Source organism: Haematobia irritans, chromosome 4 (genome assembly GCF_050003625.1).
Source record: "Haematobia irritans isolate KBUSLIRL chromosome 4, ASM5000362v1, whole genome shotgun sequence".
In the NCBI taxonomy this organism is placed as follows: domain Eukaryota; kingdom Metazoa; phylum Arthropoda; class Insecta; order Diptera; family Muscidae; genus Haematobia; species Haematobia irritans.
In genome coordinates this window covers 2,049,403-2,066,223 of record NC_134400.1, presented here as the reverse complement: position 1 = coordinate 2,066,223, position 16,821 = coordinate 2,049,403, and the positions used below count along the sequence as shown (strand labels likewise).

At 32.6% G+C, this 16,821-nt stretch overlaps 2 protein-coding genes across 11 annotated transcripts in view; both read right to left on the bottom strand.

Moving 5' to 3' along the window:
- Positions 1 to 1,850: 1,850 nt before the first annotated feature.
- Positions 1,851 to 6,890, bottom strand: LOC142235159 (lysosome-associated membrane glycoprotein 5). Of its 2 annotated transcripts, none has more exons than XM_075306416.1 (5): positions 6,574 to 6,890; positions 6,031 to 6,113; positions 5,703 to 5,951; positions 2,148 to 2,557; positions 1,851 to 2,078 (listed from the first exon to the last, which is right to left on the bottom strand). In XM_075306416.1, exons 1-5 carry the CDS (start codon positions 6,665 to 6,667, stop codon positions 2,036 to 2,038), a joined length of 879 nt encoding a protein of 292 aa, XP_075162531.1. In that variant the 5' UTR covers positions 6,668 to 6,890; the 3' UTR covers positions 1,851 to 2,035. The 2 variants fall into 2 exon arrangements, with proteins under 2 accessions (XP_075162531.1, XP_075162532.1); XM_075306417.1 differs by lacking the exon at positions 6,574 to 6,890 and adding an exon at positions 6,271 to 6,396.
- Positions 6,891 to 9,944: 3,054 nt separating this feature from the next.
- The window catches only part of LOC142237072 (long-chain-fatty-acid--CoA ligase 5), a 34,222-nt gene continuing 27,345 nt past the window's right edge, over positions 9,945 to 16,821 (bottom strand). For all 9 annotated transcript variants that reach the window (XM_075308422.1, XM_075308423.1, XM_075308429.1 and 6 more), the window contains 8 exons: positions 15,799 to 15,972; positions 15,185 to 15,722; positions 14,619 to 14,972; positions 14,348 to 14,550; positions 14,199 to 14,281; positions 13,902 to 14,130; positions 13,671 to 13,844; positions 9,945 to 12,329 (listed from right to left, as the gene is read on the bottom strand). In XM_075308422.1, the coding sequence (XP_075164537.1) occupies positions 12,192 to 12,329; positions 13,671 to 13,844; positions 13,902 to 14,130; positions 14,199 to 14,281; positions 14,348 to 14,550; positions 14,619 to 14,972; positions 15,185 to 15,722; positions 15,799 to 15,972 (1,893 nt within the window). In that variant the 3' untranslated portion in view covers positions 9,945 to 12,191. The remainder of the gene's footprint in view (positions 12,330 to 13,670; positions 13,845 to 13,901; positions 14,131 to 14,198; positions 14,282 to 14,347; positions 14,551 to 14,618; positions 14,973 to 15,184; positions 15,723 to 15,798; positions 15,973 to 16,821) is intronic.

Here is a 16,821-nt window from a genome sequence, read left to right as displayed (position 1 = left end):
TAATTGTTTAATAAAAACCGCGCAAATGGTCACTCATTTTCTTAACTGTTAGTTTGATTAAAAATACAAAAAAAATAAAAAATTAATTAATACAGTAAATAATTTTTTAATTAAAGGCGTGACAGTTTTCAATCAATTTCTTAATTGACTTTGTGTTTTTATTTTGATTAGGTTAGGTTAGGTTAGGTTATGTGGCAGCCCGATGTATCAGGCTCACTTAGAGTATTCAGTCCATTGTGATACCACAGTGGTGAACTTCTCTCTTATCACTGAGTGCTGCCCGATTCCATGTTAAGCTCAATGACAAGGGACCTCCTTTTTATAGCCGAGTCCGAACAGCGTTCCATATTCCAATGAAACCACTTAGAGAAGCTTTGAAACCCTCAAAAATGTTACCAGCATTACTGAGGTGGGACAATCCACTGCTGAAAAACTTTTTGGTGTTCGGTCGTAGCAGGAATCGAACCCACGACCTTGTGTATGCAAGGCGGGCATGTTAAATAATGCACCACGGTGGCTCCCTATTATTTTAATTAAAAAGTTAATTGTATCCATTAGTAATTAAATTTAACTTTTTAATTGGAAATATTTTGGTCATATTACCAATATTGCTGAGGGGAGATAAACCGCCTGCAACAAACGGGAGGTATGGTAGTGTTGCGTTTTTTATGCAACACTACCATACCTGCCAATGCAGAGCAGATACATTCTACTCTACTTCCCAAAGCTGTGAAATAAATTGAAATGTAAAACTCCACGTTTATACGGATTCAGCATTCAAAAGTCTGCTTAACATTTTTATTTGTTCTTAGTTTATGAACGAGATATGATACAAAAATATTAAATAATTGTTCGAATTCATCATGAAAATTTACGAAAGAAATTATTTTCTTAACTAAAATGTTAAAGATAATTGTAAAATATTTAAAACTTTAGTTTCATATGCATTCATTAATAAAACTTTTACAAATTTGTTTAAGTCCTAATGGTAATGTCTGTTGAGAGAATTAAGAGAAATTGCATTAAAAATGAACAGAAATATATTTTATAAGTTTTTTGCTTAAATATGGATAGAAAAAACATCAACTTCAGGGCAATTTCAAAGTTCATATGTGTCCGTCTGTCTGTAGGTCAGTCAGTCATGATATATCAGGATCTCTATTTGGCAATAATCATCAATGCATAAGGGTCCAATATTAGGCTGTTTTTAGTGATGTGTTTCAGTTGCGTTTAGATATGAGATTTTGGTTGTAATGACTTTGCTATTGCTGCTTCCTGGAAACTATCGATATGTCTATATATAATAGTTTTTAATTAGATTTTTTTATTTAGATATATAATTTAAACTTTTTAACATCTTAGAGTAATGGTTTTCAATATTTGCAATATAGGCTAAAAATTGTTTTTATATAATGTATATATGTACTCCTTATATTCATTATTTGGTTTAGGTTCCTTTTCTTATTCATTTAAATGTTTTGTGTTTTTTATTTCTCTTCGGATATTAAATTCAAATAACAACATCGAGATTATTGAAAAAGTGTTAGATTCTTGACGAAATTAGGTGCCAAATCATTTAAAAAAAAGTATTTCGATGAAGTTAAAAAAATCAATCATTTAGACAAGGAATCAAATGATAATTATTATTATTTTTAAGTATGTAAGTAATTCTCTTTTTTTTTTTGTAATTTTAATTCAGTTTTATATATCTTAAATAATTTCTTTTTATTTTTATTTATATATTATAATTTTTCTTTATTTAGTTTTAACAATATGGAAGACATTTGCAATTCATTTTTACTATAATTAAGTAGTTACTTTATGTGGTTTCTTTATATTTGGTTTTAGCATTTGTTGTTTTTTTTTTTTTGGTTTCTTTTCTTGGAATACTCGAAATAAGTTTTGTTTTTATATTTTTTTCATAAATATAAATAATATTTTGAAAATGAAAATAAATTGTCTTTACACACACACTTCCCCCTAATATTCTCAATTAATTTATTATTTTATAATAACGATGGCTTTACTATGGCCTTTACTCCATGGTGCCATATTGAACCTTTTTGATTTTGAAGTATCTGAAATAAAAAATGAAAACATAACATAATCAAGATAATAATTTTTCTAAATATATCTTTCACACTTACCTCCACCCACCATATCCTGATATGGTTAGGAGGACAGCTATCGCTAGAGCTGTACCAACAGCCAGTGGGGCGGTTTCATCACGATATGATCCTGTGGCACTGCAATGGAAAGGTGGACCCCATTTGCCACTCTCTTTGAACATGAAACTTTGCATATGCATATCACGCAAATAAAGGCGAGCTATATGACCCGATTGATCACCGGAATCTATGGGGGCAAACATTACAACAGTTTGCTCTTTATCGCAGACATAGGATTTGCCCACGGGCGTTGGGAAATACATGGGTGTATGGGATGGCGATGTGAGTTTCACATCTAAATTTGGACGATCAGGATGTTCAAAGAGAGGATTCGATGATGAATACGTAAGTTCAAACAGATTAATGTACCAGCCTTCACCGCCAGATGACTGTAAAGAAAATGATAATATAATATTTTAAGGCAGAATTTTATGAAAAACAAAATGGGTTTCCTGTGATTGGATGGTGTTCTTTCAGTTTGGGAGATCACAATATTTGAGAGGGTGGAAAGTTTTTTTTTAAGTAAAAAAAACTTTTTTCACTACGAGCATTCTTCTAAACTAATACTCGTATGCTCATCATGAGCATATTGTCAAGCGAAGTTTTTTCTTATAGGATCAAAAGCTTTTAGAACTGTATACATGTTCATAGCGCGCATAAATTTGATTATGCATTTCAATAGCCTACATATGTTGTCAATATGGCTGCGGGAAGATGTCAAATTCTGGGGCCTACATTATGAGGATTAAATACTGGAAAATGACGCATATATTCAATTATGGACTGTTGTAGATCAATTTTAACAATTATTTGTGCAAATAATTGAATTAAATATGGGTAATCCTACGCCACTACAGGGTGGCTAATATGTAATGGTACGAAGTAATATGGTTTCATTTTTTTTTAATATTATTTTTCAAAAGAAGAAATGTAGGAAATAACATCAAATTTTAGAACCAATTTATACGGTAATTCTGGGGCCTACATTATGAGGATTAAATACTGGAAAACGACGCATATATTCAATTATGGACTGTTGTGGATCAATTTTAGTGTAGCGTAGAATAAAACAATTATTTGTGCAAATAATTGAATTAAATATGGGTAATCCTACGCCACTACAGGGTGGCTAATATGTAATGGTACGAAGTAATATGTTTTCATTTTTTTTTTTTTTAAATATTATTTTTCAAAAGAAGAAATGTCGGAAATAACATCAAATTTTAGAACCTATTTATACAGCATACAAATTATACTTCCAAAATACACATTAACTAGATCTCAACTGTCATTTGTCTTATAAAAAGTAGATTTCCAATCTCGAAAATGTGAATTTTGAGTGTAATATGTAGAGCGATAACTGCACGGACGAAAAAGACTGTTTTTCATATGTTTGGTTGTAAAAATTATATGTTTGGAACTCAAATTTTTTAACACAATATTTTTAAGTGTAAGCATATAATGTTCATAAACTAGCATAACATGTTTGGGATATATATGTTAATATGTTAGAACATATAATGTTTGGGATATAAAATGTTTGTAAATATAATATGCTTAGATGCAAACATATATTAATTTAGAAATAGCCTATAAACATATATGTGTTTAGAAAGAGATGGAAGTAACCAATTGGCGCCTTAAAAATATATCCACACAAAGAAAATTACATTAAAATTTTTTTTCTACCTGTGTATGCCCTAAGGTGAAACATAATATGTTTGAGCAATAAAACAATATTTTGTTTGGACCAATCCTGAAAATATATATGCTTGAAGCAAAATGTGTTTGGGGTATATGTTACAGAAGCGATATTTTTTGAGGGTATGGTCACTTTCGTGCTAGTGAACTTTTTTATGCATCGATAAGCCCTTGCACTTTTTGGAACTTTAATGGCTTCACAGAAAAAATATCTGCAAAAAATGTCCAATTAGTAATGGATACAATTAATTTTTAATCAAGATAGAAACATTAAGTTAATTAAGTCAATCATTGAAATTTTTCACATTTGGATTTAAAAATTTATTATAAAAATCATTTGTTTTAATCAAACTAAAAACACAACATCAGTTAAGAAATGAATTGAAAGTAGTTACTTCTTTAATTAAAAAAAAATAATAGAGTATTGCAATCAACATCATTAAAATATTAATTGAATCAATTAAAGAAATAATTGAATTTTCCTAATGAAATCAATTAATTCTTTAATCAAGTTATTTTTTTATTTCCAATTAAAATTGTGATTGTTACTATCATTTTTTCGATTGAAGACATTTCAATTAAAACTTATTTGCATAAATTAATTTCATGATTAAATCAGAAAAAAAACATTTTTTTTTGTGTGTTCAGTCCAAGCTCATTTTTCAATATGTTTTGCATCCATACATTTATGGAATTTTTATAAATAAACTTTATTTATATAAACGTTTTACGAATTTATATTCATATTTTTAGTATCCCTAATTTTTATTAAATTTTAGTGACACAAAATATTTGACATGGAGGAAAGGACAAATAAATCTAATCTCTGTATTCCGAATTGCATATTTGTTCTTCAGTTTTTCATTGGTAGGCGTAGAGTTTTATGATTGACATTACATATCCACACTAAAAAACAGTGAACTCGCCAGGAAGGAAAATGCATGTAAATTTGAGAAAATTTAAACTAAACTGTATTACACACACCGATATTACACAAATAAGTAAATATTTTTTCGGTAAATTCAAGAAAATTTATTATGCACAATTACGTTTTTTTCACGTGTTATAGAAAATTTCATAGTTTGAAGGAAAAATGTACAAATTTTATGAAATTCTGTGAAACTATTTTGTGGGAAATACGAATTTAATAAATCTTTATGCTTCAATTGTTTATAATTTACTCCCTTGTTTAGTTCAAAATTAATAAAATCAAAGACTCTTCTCATATTGGAGAAATTTCACAAAAACATATAAGAATTGGTATTAGTTCAGAGGCAGACACAGAAAATAAATAATTCTACCTTAGGCTGGGCAAAAGACCGTGGTATGCAAACAAATTCCATATTGACTTTAGAATTATAAAAAAAATCCTACTTGCAATTTTTCATTCTTTAAAATAAAAATAAACAGCTTTTATTTGTGTTTTATATTTTTGATAAAATAAATGACAGCACACTCAGTAGCCCGAATCAGGGTCTGAAATCATTATTTTGAATTAGCGGATACAATAATATATAATGGGCTGTAACAATAATATAGGTCACAACAAATTTCTTTATCCTATTACCAGAAGGGTAGGAAAATCTCCACACATAAAACAAAGAACAAAAAAGTCAACCTCAAAGATAGACCCAAATGGTTTGTATGATCTAAAAATAACAAAAACACAATCCCCTAACACTTCTATGGGCTATTTTCATACACACTCACAGGGAAGAGGGGGGGCACTTCATCACCTCCCTAAACACCCTACCACCCACATTCCCATACAATGACACCGATTCGGCCCCCTTCTCACCATCATCACCAATAGATCCGATGGATTGGTCTTACCTTCTTGAATGTCATCGAAAGCTTAAAGCCTTTGAACTCTAGAGTCAGTAACTCCATATTGGATTCCACACATTCCCCGCTCAAGACGGGATTATCGGGCAGATATACATCGGCTTCGACATCTTCATTGAGTTTGTTGCGATACTTAATGCTGATTAGGCCATCGACACTGATGAGAATGCAGGTGATGCCATTGGTGGCATTAAAGCGATAAATAGAGGTGGTGGCATCATGGTTCATAGACGAAGTCTAGGGTAGTCACCAAGAAAATAGAAAGGGATCCCATTAGATGAGGTTATATAAGCACATAGCAGGGATAAGCACTTACCGAGGGGGATTTCGTCGTATATCTGGTAACCCTTGGCGTTTTGGTAGTAAATGCACTCAATTGTAGTCCTTGGCAATATGTAACTGTAATGGAATATCAGAAGGATACATTAATGATTTCCAATATTGTTGATGTCTTGAGTGGGGGGAAGTTAAGGTTAAAGTGGTTCCAACGCTGGGACTACATCCTTGGTTTTCAGACTATTTTTTTATTATATCGTAAAACATTTATGAAACTAACCAAAAAAATCAATATTTCTACACGTTCTACGTTGAATGGTTAAAAAACCCTCACTCCTCTGCTTTTTGTTACTACACATCCACCCTTTGTGACACTTTCAATTTCTCCGTTGTGGATTTTATTATGAGAATTTAGTAGTCCACGTTCACCACCTACCACCTACTTCTACCCATATTTTTCATTTTATCCAACGACAGGACCTACTAACCGACCTACTAGAACTGTGACGTCTCACAAGGTGGCGTAGAGGATGATTACCAAATGGAGTGGGGGACTACAGATGCAACACATTCCTTTACTTACCCATTAAAGAGAAAAGTATACTTGTGATGATTAAGAATTCATAACGCTGTGAATTCCAATTTTTCTTTCTCAAAAATTTCAATGGATTGGTCATGGTTAAAGTAATACTTTTAGAAATTTCCAATGGCAATAAATTATTTTTAATAAAAAAACTGTAAGTTTTGTGTTGGGTTTTAAATCGCTTAACTGTGCTGCCTAAATTTCCGTTATCCTCTGCTCTATGACTCTATGTGAAAAATGAAAATTTGTGAAAGCAGAAACAGTGGCACACACTTTCTCTCACACACACACACAACCTGTCTCTAAGCACTCCCGTTTGTTGGATTTTTGTTGAAATGAAAACGAATCCTTAAGCAAGTCCTGCGTACAAATGATGAATGAAATTGTGTTAAATTCGAAATTGACATTCGATAAAGGTTGAAACTGGAGGAATGAGTGAACTCCAAATACATTCTATTTGTCATCAGTGCGCATGTCTATATCTGAGAATGAAACGGAAAATGAAATTAAACAGAGTTGCCCTATGGTTTATTTTCAAGATAATTACCGTTATGCAGACTAAAGGACATGTTCAAAAATGGTATATGCAAAAAATCTGTTTTGACATAACTGCCGTTAGGGAGAAAAACTTCGATTCTCAATGTCGTCTACAGGCAGTGTTGCCAGTATTTTCCTGGCTCGAATTGGGATGAGTTCGTCACCAAAAATCCTCACTTCAAATTAAAATTTCCAACAAAAATCCTCAATAAATTGTTGGCAAGTTTTTTGCAAACAAGTAAAGGAATAAGCTCTGCTGTAGAAAATCCCTAATAAAAATACACATTTTTTATTATGCCTGTTTACGAATTACAGTAAGATGAAAATTTCACAACGGAGACAATGCAATGGTTAGCATGCCCGCCTTGCATACACAAGGTCGTGAGTTCGATTCCTGCTTCGACCGAACGCCAAAAAGTTTTTCAGCGGTGGATTATCCCACCTCAGTAATGCTGGTGACATTTCTAAGGGTTTCAAAGCTTCTCTAAGTGGTTTCACTGCAATGTGGAACGATGTTCGGACTCGGCCCTTGTCATTGAGCTTAACATGGAATCGGGCAGCATTCAGTGATAAGAGAGAAGTTCACCAATGTGGTATCACAATGGACTGAATAGTCTAATGGTGTTTTCTTTTCTGAAAAAAGTGCTTTGCCTTCATTTTGTCTGTACAGAATGCGCATTTTTAAAATGTTACCAGCAACCTAAAAAAATGCTATCATTTCAGCGGGCAGAAAAGAATTCAAAGAAGGAAACAGGGCAATCGCAGCACTCTCGTTTGTTGGCAGTGCTGAAAATGCCCGTAAATTGCCTCTATGCGTGGCGCTATTTTCACAACAGAATTCGAAGCCTTTTCGAATTTTTGCCTGTTTTTTTAGAAAAGAACCTAAAAAGTACATTTTCCTGACAAAGTGCAAAAAAAAGTGTGAATTTTTTACAAGAAAAGAAAACGCCATAAGTGAGCCTGATACATCGGGCTGCCACTTAACCTAACTTAACCTAAGCCCTTATTAGAATTAATTATGGGTATAAAGAGTCATCGAATTTTTATCTTATGCAATTCGTTTTCTAAGTGCTCGAGAAATAAAAATGAGAGTTCTGTCAACATGTGCTCTTATAAATCAAAATTTAGTTCTAAATAGCCAAGAAATAAAATTGTGTGATCGATCTATATGGCGTATGGAATATATTTTCCAAATCTGTGGTATATGCAGTTGATGGGGCAACACTTCGTGCCGAGTCCTTACGAAAAAATTTCACAATAGTAGAAAAAATTCTTAGGTAAGCAGAATAAATTGTAAAGTAGCTCTTGGGTAGATGAAAAAAATTTCACATAACAAATAATTTTACACCTGATTAATATAATGAACTGATTTAGAAAATTCCCACAAAAAAACCTAAAATTTCTGGAAATTCTCCACCACCACTCTCCAATTCAAAAATTTCGTCCCCATCCAAGAAAAAATATCCCCGATTTGAGGAAAAATCCCAAATAATGACAACACTGTCTACAGGCTTGAATTCACTCGCTCTATAAAAGAAACCAAACTAGAGGTGTGCGCGTGACACGAAATTCTCGTGACACGCGTGATTCACGCGTGAATCACGTGAGTCGTGAACAAAATCCAAAGCAACTCTCCTGAATGTGCGTGAATGGGACTAAAATAAATATGTCGTGCGTGAGAAATGAAATCGGTTCGTGAATGTGCGTGAATAAAACTTCTGCAAAATCACGCTCAGGAAAAAAATTAAGATTTAATTCATACTCGTATAATAATTGAAATTAATTTAGCTCTCGAACTATATTCTATTTTTGAATTTTGTTACCTTTGCTGATTTCCGTTTGGAAAATGTCGTGAGTCTCGTGAATTTATCCTGAATCACGTGAATTGTCGTGAATCGTGCGTGAGCGTGAGTCTTTAAAAGTATTTCGTGCGTGAGCGTGCGTGAATACTGGTTTTTCATTTCGTGAATGTGCGTGAGTGGGATTGGCTACCACATGTATCGTGCGTGAGTGTGCGTGAATAAATATTTTGCTTCGTGAATGTGCGTGAGCGTGAATAAAATTTCAGTCACGCGCACACCTCTAAACCAAACCAAATCTGTATCTTGTTTCTAAATGGAATTTAGTCATTACACCAGACACAAAATAGTTGCCAACCAAAATTGGTTTCTGTCCATGGTTAAAGGTTTGTGGCAATGATTGTCTATTTTCCCTTCACCCACTGTTTTCCAATAAGCTCATGTGAAAATGGCTTTGAATTTAACTCATTAGAACTTGGATGTTGCTTTGGATTCTCACCTATTTCAAATGTTGCCACTTATTGCGCTATATTATTTTCCTATTGATTGTGCAAACATGATGTGCCATATAGTGCAGCACAATCATGCTTGTGCATATTAATATGCTTATGGATTGGGAATAAATTCGAAATCATTGTGAAACAATTGTGGGATATATGGAATGTGAAGATAATCATTTCGACTTTTTGACCTTTCAAACCTTTCAAAATTTGGAAAAATTGACATTTTTACTTTTTCAAAGTTTGGAAAAGTCGACTTTTAACAACTTTGGGGCTTTGTTTACACAGAATAGTGTCCCTTTACCATTAGGCGATATGATCTACACATACTCTTAGAGTTAGCATAGAAATGTTTGGATCATATTCTACTTTTAATCGAGTTTGGCCAACCCCACAAGTCGATTTAAGTCAATTATAAAAATATCAAAAAAATTCTACAAATCGAATTTGAAGATTACAAAAAATAGATTTCGACCTCTCAAATTTTATTGATTTTTAGGATAATCCCCCTCTTGTAAATAATATAAAGATAATGTCAATATTGTGTTTACTGTTTATTTGTTATTTGTTATTAAATTGTACAGTAATGTATTATTATTATTTTTATTATTAGGTTTGTTGTTATTTAGGACAATGTTTTTATTTGTTTCTGTATTCGTATTTGTTTAATTGATTCCTAATGAAATTAACTCCAAATAAAGTAAATACTTTTCATATTTTATTTTTATTTTCTGATTCATCCCCATGATTCTGTTTCGTTTTTAAGATAATTGAGATAATTTCTTTTGTTGTTAAAATTTTGTTTTATTTTAAAGCTTTATAAATATATGTTTGTTTTTTTCTTTTTCTTCAATTTTTTATTTACGATTTCTTTTTTCTTCTTGAATTTTGTTGTGATTTCTTTTTGATATCGATCAATTAAATTTTCTGAACTACAGCTAATGTGAAATTCATTTGCGAATATGTGTAGGTGTGAAAGTGAACCTGTGTGGTTATGTGGATACCCAACAATTAAAAACAAATGAAAATGGACGTTTCAAACCTAAGCAATGCATTATCAACTCCAAGAAAATAAACACACTAGATGAATTTTCCTTTTTTAATAATAATTAGTATGTTATATACATAGATTATTTTCTTTATTAAGTAAAGTTTTAAAAGCCAAACAAAATAAAATATGAAAACTATTTGATAAAAAATAAATATATACTATAAGGCAACAACTAAATAAAAATTTCACTATAATTCAAGAAGTAACGAAATAAATATTCTCATTTATATAAAAATACACTAAAAACAGAAAATACATTGATAATTTCTCACAAATTAATAAATAGAAATACAATTTAGATGAAAAGAAAAACTCTAAGCGCTCTTTTTCTATATAATATTTGATTTGATTTATAAAATTTTAAGATTTTTTTCTAAACTCATTTTTGGTAATTTTAATAATAACACTATGCAACAAATTAAAAAAAATGTGGAATCATCCAAAATATTTTTCGAAAGCAATTCACCATACTGACTACAAAACTCTTAATAAAAAATTTCTTATTTTTGGTGTTATGCCAAAGTCAGGCAGTGAACCCATGGCTTCTGCATACTCATTGGTATGGGTGAGCCAAACTTTGTTATTGCCATTTTTTATGGTCGTAAGACTAAACAACCCGGGCGATATTCTGTGTTACATAGTGTATTTTGTTTTTGTATATGGAAAACAAAAAATATATAAAACCATCTTTTTATAAAATAAGACTTTCTCGAATTTTTTATTTATTAGTTATTATCAATAATTAATTAATTAATTTTATTTATTTTTTTGAGTTGCAGCATTCATCTCAAAAAATTTGAGAGTTTTTTTTTTTCTTTTTCTTTTTTAATCATTTAATAACGATTTCAAAATCGAAACTAAAATGCTTTCAATATATAAAGGACCTGTAGTGAGTTCTATGTACAGATTTATTGATCATCTTTACGGAACGATTTACAGGTGTTAATTGAACTCGTATTTGATTTCTCCTCTTCACCACTCTATTTTCCAACATTTATGATTTCATGTTCTCTACACGTTTCTACAAACAAAACACTATGTTTATCGGATTACTTTTTTGTTGTTGTTTCCAACTGTGAGACCTTAGCAATTTTATTTCTTAATCTTTTAAATGTTATGGAAATAAAAAAATTAAGTTTTATGTGGAGGAAGGTGGCGAAATTTATACTTGATAAAATCCTTTTCGTTTCTTGAAAATTATTGCTTTCGTTTTGTAGTGATATACATATGCATTGGATCTATGTATGTGAGTATGTTACCTTTCCTTTTTTTGGTTTTTATTCCCTTTACGGATTAAATACAATATTGAATTAGATTTCATATACACCATGTATATGTATGGTCTTTCAAGGAGGTACTAATTTAGTATTTTTTTTATATTTTGTTATTACGTTTTCATTTATCTTCGCTTTTTGCTTTTATTTATAATTATATTAAATAGATGATTTTAAGAACTTTTAGCTAAATAGTCTCATAGTCTTGAAGAAAGAAAGAAAGAATTTTTCCAAAGGAAATTGCCTTAGAGAATTTTTCAAATTTGCACCCAGTTTTTGTTGTAGTTTTGTTTTTCATACTTTTTGAGTTTAATAGGAGTTTTATCGAAAGTTTTGTTCTTGTTGTTTTTTTTTTTTTTTAATATTTTACAATTACCCATATTATTATTATTGTTTTTGGTTTTGCTGATTGATTGATTTTTGTTTTTCTTATTTAAGTTTTCAACGGCCAACCCATTTAGTCCAGATTTTTATACATATCCTCCAATTGTGGTTTGAAGTAACTTTTCAGCTGAGGCCGTTTTGATTTAAATGTAGGTGTTAGTAAACCATTTTGCACTGAGAAGGGATCAGGATGTAGATAAATATCTTTAACCTGAAAGAACAATAAAACAAAAGAAAATTTGTAAGGGATTTCCTTTTAGTTTGGTGTTTTTTTTTCGTTTGTCTTCGGTCTTTACATCCGCCACCAGTACCAACCAGGTGATTGCTATAATAACCAAAAAATTTGAACCAATATAGATCACTTTGGAGCATCAAGAACTCAAATTTACAAACATATAGTCAATAGGGGTTCTAATGATAATCACTAAGTCCATTTTGGAGCATCAAGAAGTCACCTATGTCTCCATACAGGTGAAAGGGATTGCAATGAGAATCACAAAGTAGACTTTTGGACTATTCCAGTTTTGCAAAAGTCGATGTCGATGGTTCACGAAAGTCATCAATATAGAGGATGGTTAAAATTTGGTATATATTTGTTAGATTCCTATAAGACCTATGTATTTTTGTTGTGAATATTCAATATATCAAAGTAAAAGTTAGAGATCGATTTTTATGGCAGCATATTTGCCAGAGAGATCATTCTACCATCACATACCAAATGTCAAAAAGGTTGGAAATTTCGGGATAGGTTTATATCAGAGTTATGAACACGGTTGTACCAAAATTTGAAGAAAATTTTACAAAAAATCTACCAAATTTAAAAGAAATTTAAAATTTTATTTCTATAGAAATTTTGTCCAATTTTGTCAATATTTGATTTCTATAGAAAATTTTGTCATAATTTTATTTCTATAGACAATTTTGTCAAAAATTTATTTCTATCGAAAATTTTGTCAACATTTTATTTCTATAGAAAATAATCTCAAAATTTTATTTCTATAGGAAATATTGTCTAAATTTAAATTTTATAGAAAAGTTGGTCAAAATTGTATTTATATAGCAAATTGATTTACCTCTTATTTGGAGAGATATATTTTGCAAAATCTGCCAAAACATCAATAATTCTACCAATCTACCGAACAGTAAAAAATCTACCATTTTTTGGTAGAATTCTACCAACTGTGGCAACAGTGGTTATGTATAGATAAAAACCAATTGTTATGGGTACTAGTTATTGAATATCAAGCGGACAGGAGGCTCAAGAAGTAAAATCTGAAGATTGCGTGGTGTGAGGGCTAATTCCGAAGTGATATGGCTAAATTTGTTGTGTTTTTTTATTGCTATACACTATCCTAACGTACTAATTTTTGAGCAAGTCGAATAGGCCTCAGGACTCTCACGATATCAAATCAGATTGGTATATATGGGGTCTAAAACTAATTATGATCTGATATGGTTGCTAGAGACTTAATGTCATTATCATCCACATTTCTGTTTTTATCTACGAAACTAACCACAGTTTTCCCTAGATATATAATATATTCTGACTTACTTGTTCGAATGATTTTAAACCACTTTGTTTGCCCCATTTCAGCATATCATTCATTATGAGTTCTTTAACTTGAGAATTATTACACAACACCGACAATGTGCCTCGCACACCATTCTCCATGGCCCATTGTTTCAGGACATCAACATCAGGCACTACCACCGCAACAATACAACTCTGAAAGGAAAACAAATATTAGAGCCCGGATGACCAATACAAAGAACGTTGTCGCACCTTCAAACTTTCGCCATAAACGAATACTTGATTAACATATTGACTTAATGTGTAGATATTCTCAATTTTCTCGGGCACGATATATTCACCCTGACTCAACTTGAAAATGTGTTTGCGGCGATCAATAATACGTAGAGTGCCATTAGGTAGCCACATTCCTACATCGCCTGTATGATGCCAACCCTCTGGATCAATAGCTTCGGCAGTTTTCTCTGGATCCTTATAATAGCTAAAAGTGAAATGGAAATGTGGTCATGGAAATTACTAAAGATTTGGATTTGTTTACATGATACATACCCGTGAAACACATTTGAACCTCGTACACATACTTCACCCGTATTTTGATTAGCATAGTATTCCATTTCTGGTACATCAACCAACTGCAATAAACATGGATGGGAGTTAAAACAAAATCAATTTGGACCATTTTTCGTTTTGAAGTCTACCTTAATGGCATTGCACGACACCGGTGGGCCTACATGATTTGGAACATAATCACCTTGAACTGTTAAAGTGATGGCTCCTGTACATTCGGTTTGACCATAACCCTCCACCACCAAACAACCAAGAGCGCAACGCATAAATGTTAAAACATTACCCGCCAAGGGCGCCGAGCCCACCACCATCAAACGTAAATTTCCTCCAAACGCTAAATGATCAAAGAAGAAAACAAAAAACTCAAATCTAAGATATGCGAAAATGAAATAATTGCCCTACCTTGATGGACCTTTTTGAAAACCAATTTATCCCAGCAACCATTGCGCCTTAGTATACCACGAGAAATTTCCTTTTCTTTAGCTTTTAAAGCCATATTAAATAAGGCTCTCTTTATGGACGAGGCAGCGATATCGTTCTGAATTTTATCATAGACACGATTTAATAAACGAGGCACTGCCGGCATTACTGTTGGCTTTAGCATCTTCAAGTCATTGGTCAGTTCTTTGATATCGCCCGAATAGAAGCCCACACAGCCGCCCACATAGTAAATGCCATTCTCACAGCAGCGTTCGAACATATGGGCCAAGGGCAGGAACGATATCATAACATCACCAGCACGAATACGATGGTCACCTGCAACAAGAAATTAAAGAATGTGGACTTTTAGGAAAAATTCAAAAGAAGCAAAAGTAAATTTTGAAAATCATTCAAAGTCGGCAATCGATTTACATACTTACCAATGGAATCACCTGACGAAATTCCATTGGCGAGTCTATAGGGCCGAGGGGACAATCATAATATCAAATTGAAGGCTTTCCATTTTTAGATGCCTTTTTGTGTCTTACCTAGCTGTAGTATCACAGAACATACACCAGCCACCACATTTCCATGCGTTAGCATAACACCTTTCGGATTGCCAGTAGTTCCAGATGTATAGCACAGTGTACATAGATCTTCTGTAGTTGGTGGCACTTCTGGATGATTACTTTTGGCACCCATTTTCTCAACATCTATGAAGGAGAATATTTGTATGCCACGACTTCTAGCGGTTTCCAAGGTCGCCGGCCTGACCGGCTTAATAGCAACGATTATTTTCAAAGAACGTGGAGCCTTGTCCAACAGCAGGGCAGCTTTGGCATCATCTTCCACAACAACAATTGACATATCAGTCTGACGTATAATAAAAGCACAGGCATCTGGTCCAAGAGTATCATAGAGCGGTACCACCACCAACGAATAGCAATAACAACCCTGTTCGTAGAGAATCCATTCAGGACGATTCTGTGAATATATGCCCACCAATTGCTTAGGACGAACACCCAACGATAGCATGCCAGAGCCAAAGTTTTTAGCCCGCAGCAATGCCTCATCGTAATTGATCCACTGAAATGAATACGAAAAACAGAATCATTAGATTATCCTTGCAAGTGGTCTTGGAGTACAAAACACCTTAGCTTACCTGATAAGGAGATGTCAAAGTCTCTCGCCATCCCAGACAAGGTCCATTGTTGGAGGCATAGGCACCTTCACGAAATGTCTGATACAGGGTTCGCACATTCTCTGTAATGTAGGAAACGAATTTGCCATTTTTGGATTCCTTGTAGAATTTGGACACGTGAATTTGTTCGGGACCCTGTAATCAAAACGGAATTCGAAAAGCCACAACGAAAAAGAAATGGAAGAACAAGACAATGATGAGTGAGATGTGGTGCGATAAACATAACTCATTGTGGATGTTCTATAATACAAGTGTTGGAAGCGAGGAGGGAGAGAAAATTGCATTCGCATTAATCAACCAAGGAGGAGGAACTATTCAGTTGCTATTACATTTTTGCTAATGGCCTGAAATCCTTAATGCATTCGAAAAAGGCTATCAATCTTTTGGCGAAATGCATTTATCTCAATCAGGCCAACACAATTTATGACCACTGCATTGACGCCAAGTAATGGATGCAAAACAAAAACTCTTAACCATTCCAATATTGCCTGGTCAAGGCATTCAATTAACCATCAATAGAATTTAGACACTTCTATTGGCATTTTTATCGTTATTTGCTCTCAGTGACGTTGCCAAATGGCTTGAATCATTCAAATTTCTACACGCAGGACCCCTTCCACCTCTCAGTGAATTCTCTTCTGTATTCGCACATATGATCACACCATACCACCATCGATTGCAAGTGGCGGCCATCACATCAAAGCGGAAGAAGGCGGCTTTCAATTCGATCTAAAAAAACGCCGAATTTCTTTCTTCTTTGCATCTAATGTGATCAGTGTTGAAATATTCATATTGGCCTGGTCGTTTGTTTACGTTTAAATTTGATTACGTTACACTTTAATATGCAACAAGTGTTGATGGCTATCAATGGCAAGTGATTAAACTATGTTGCCTTTTTATAGACCGGGCTATAATTCCCCATTCCTAGGAACTCATCAATTACACTTTTAAATGGTATTCCAATGTTGAAATGATTTTTATAGG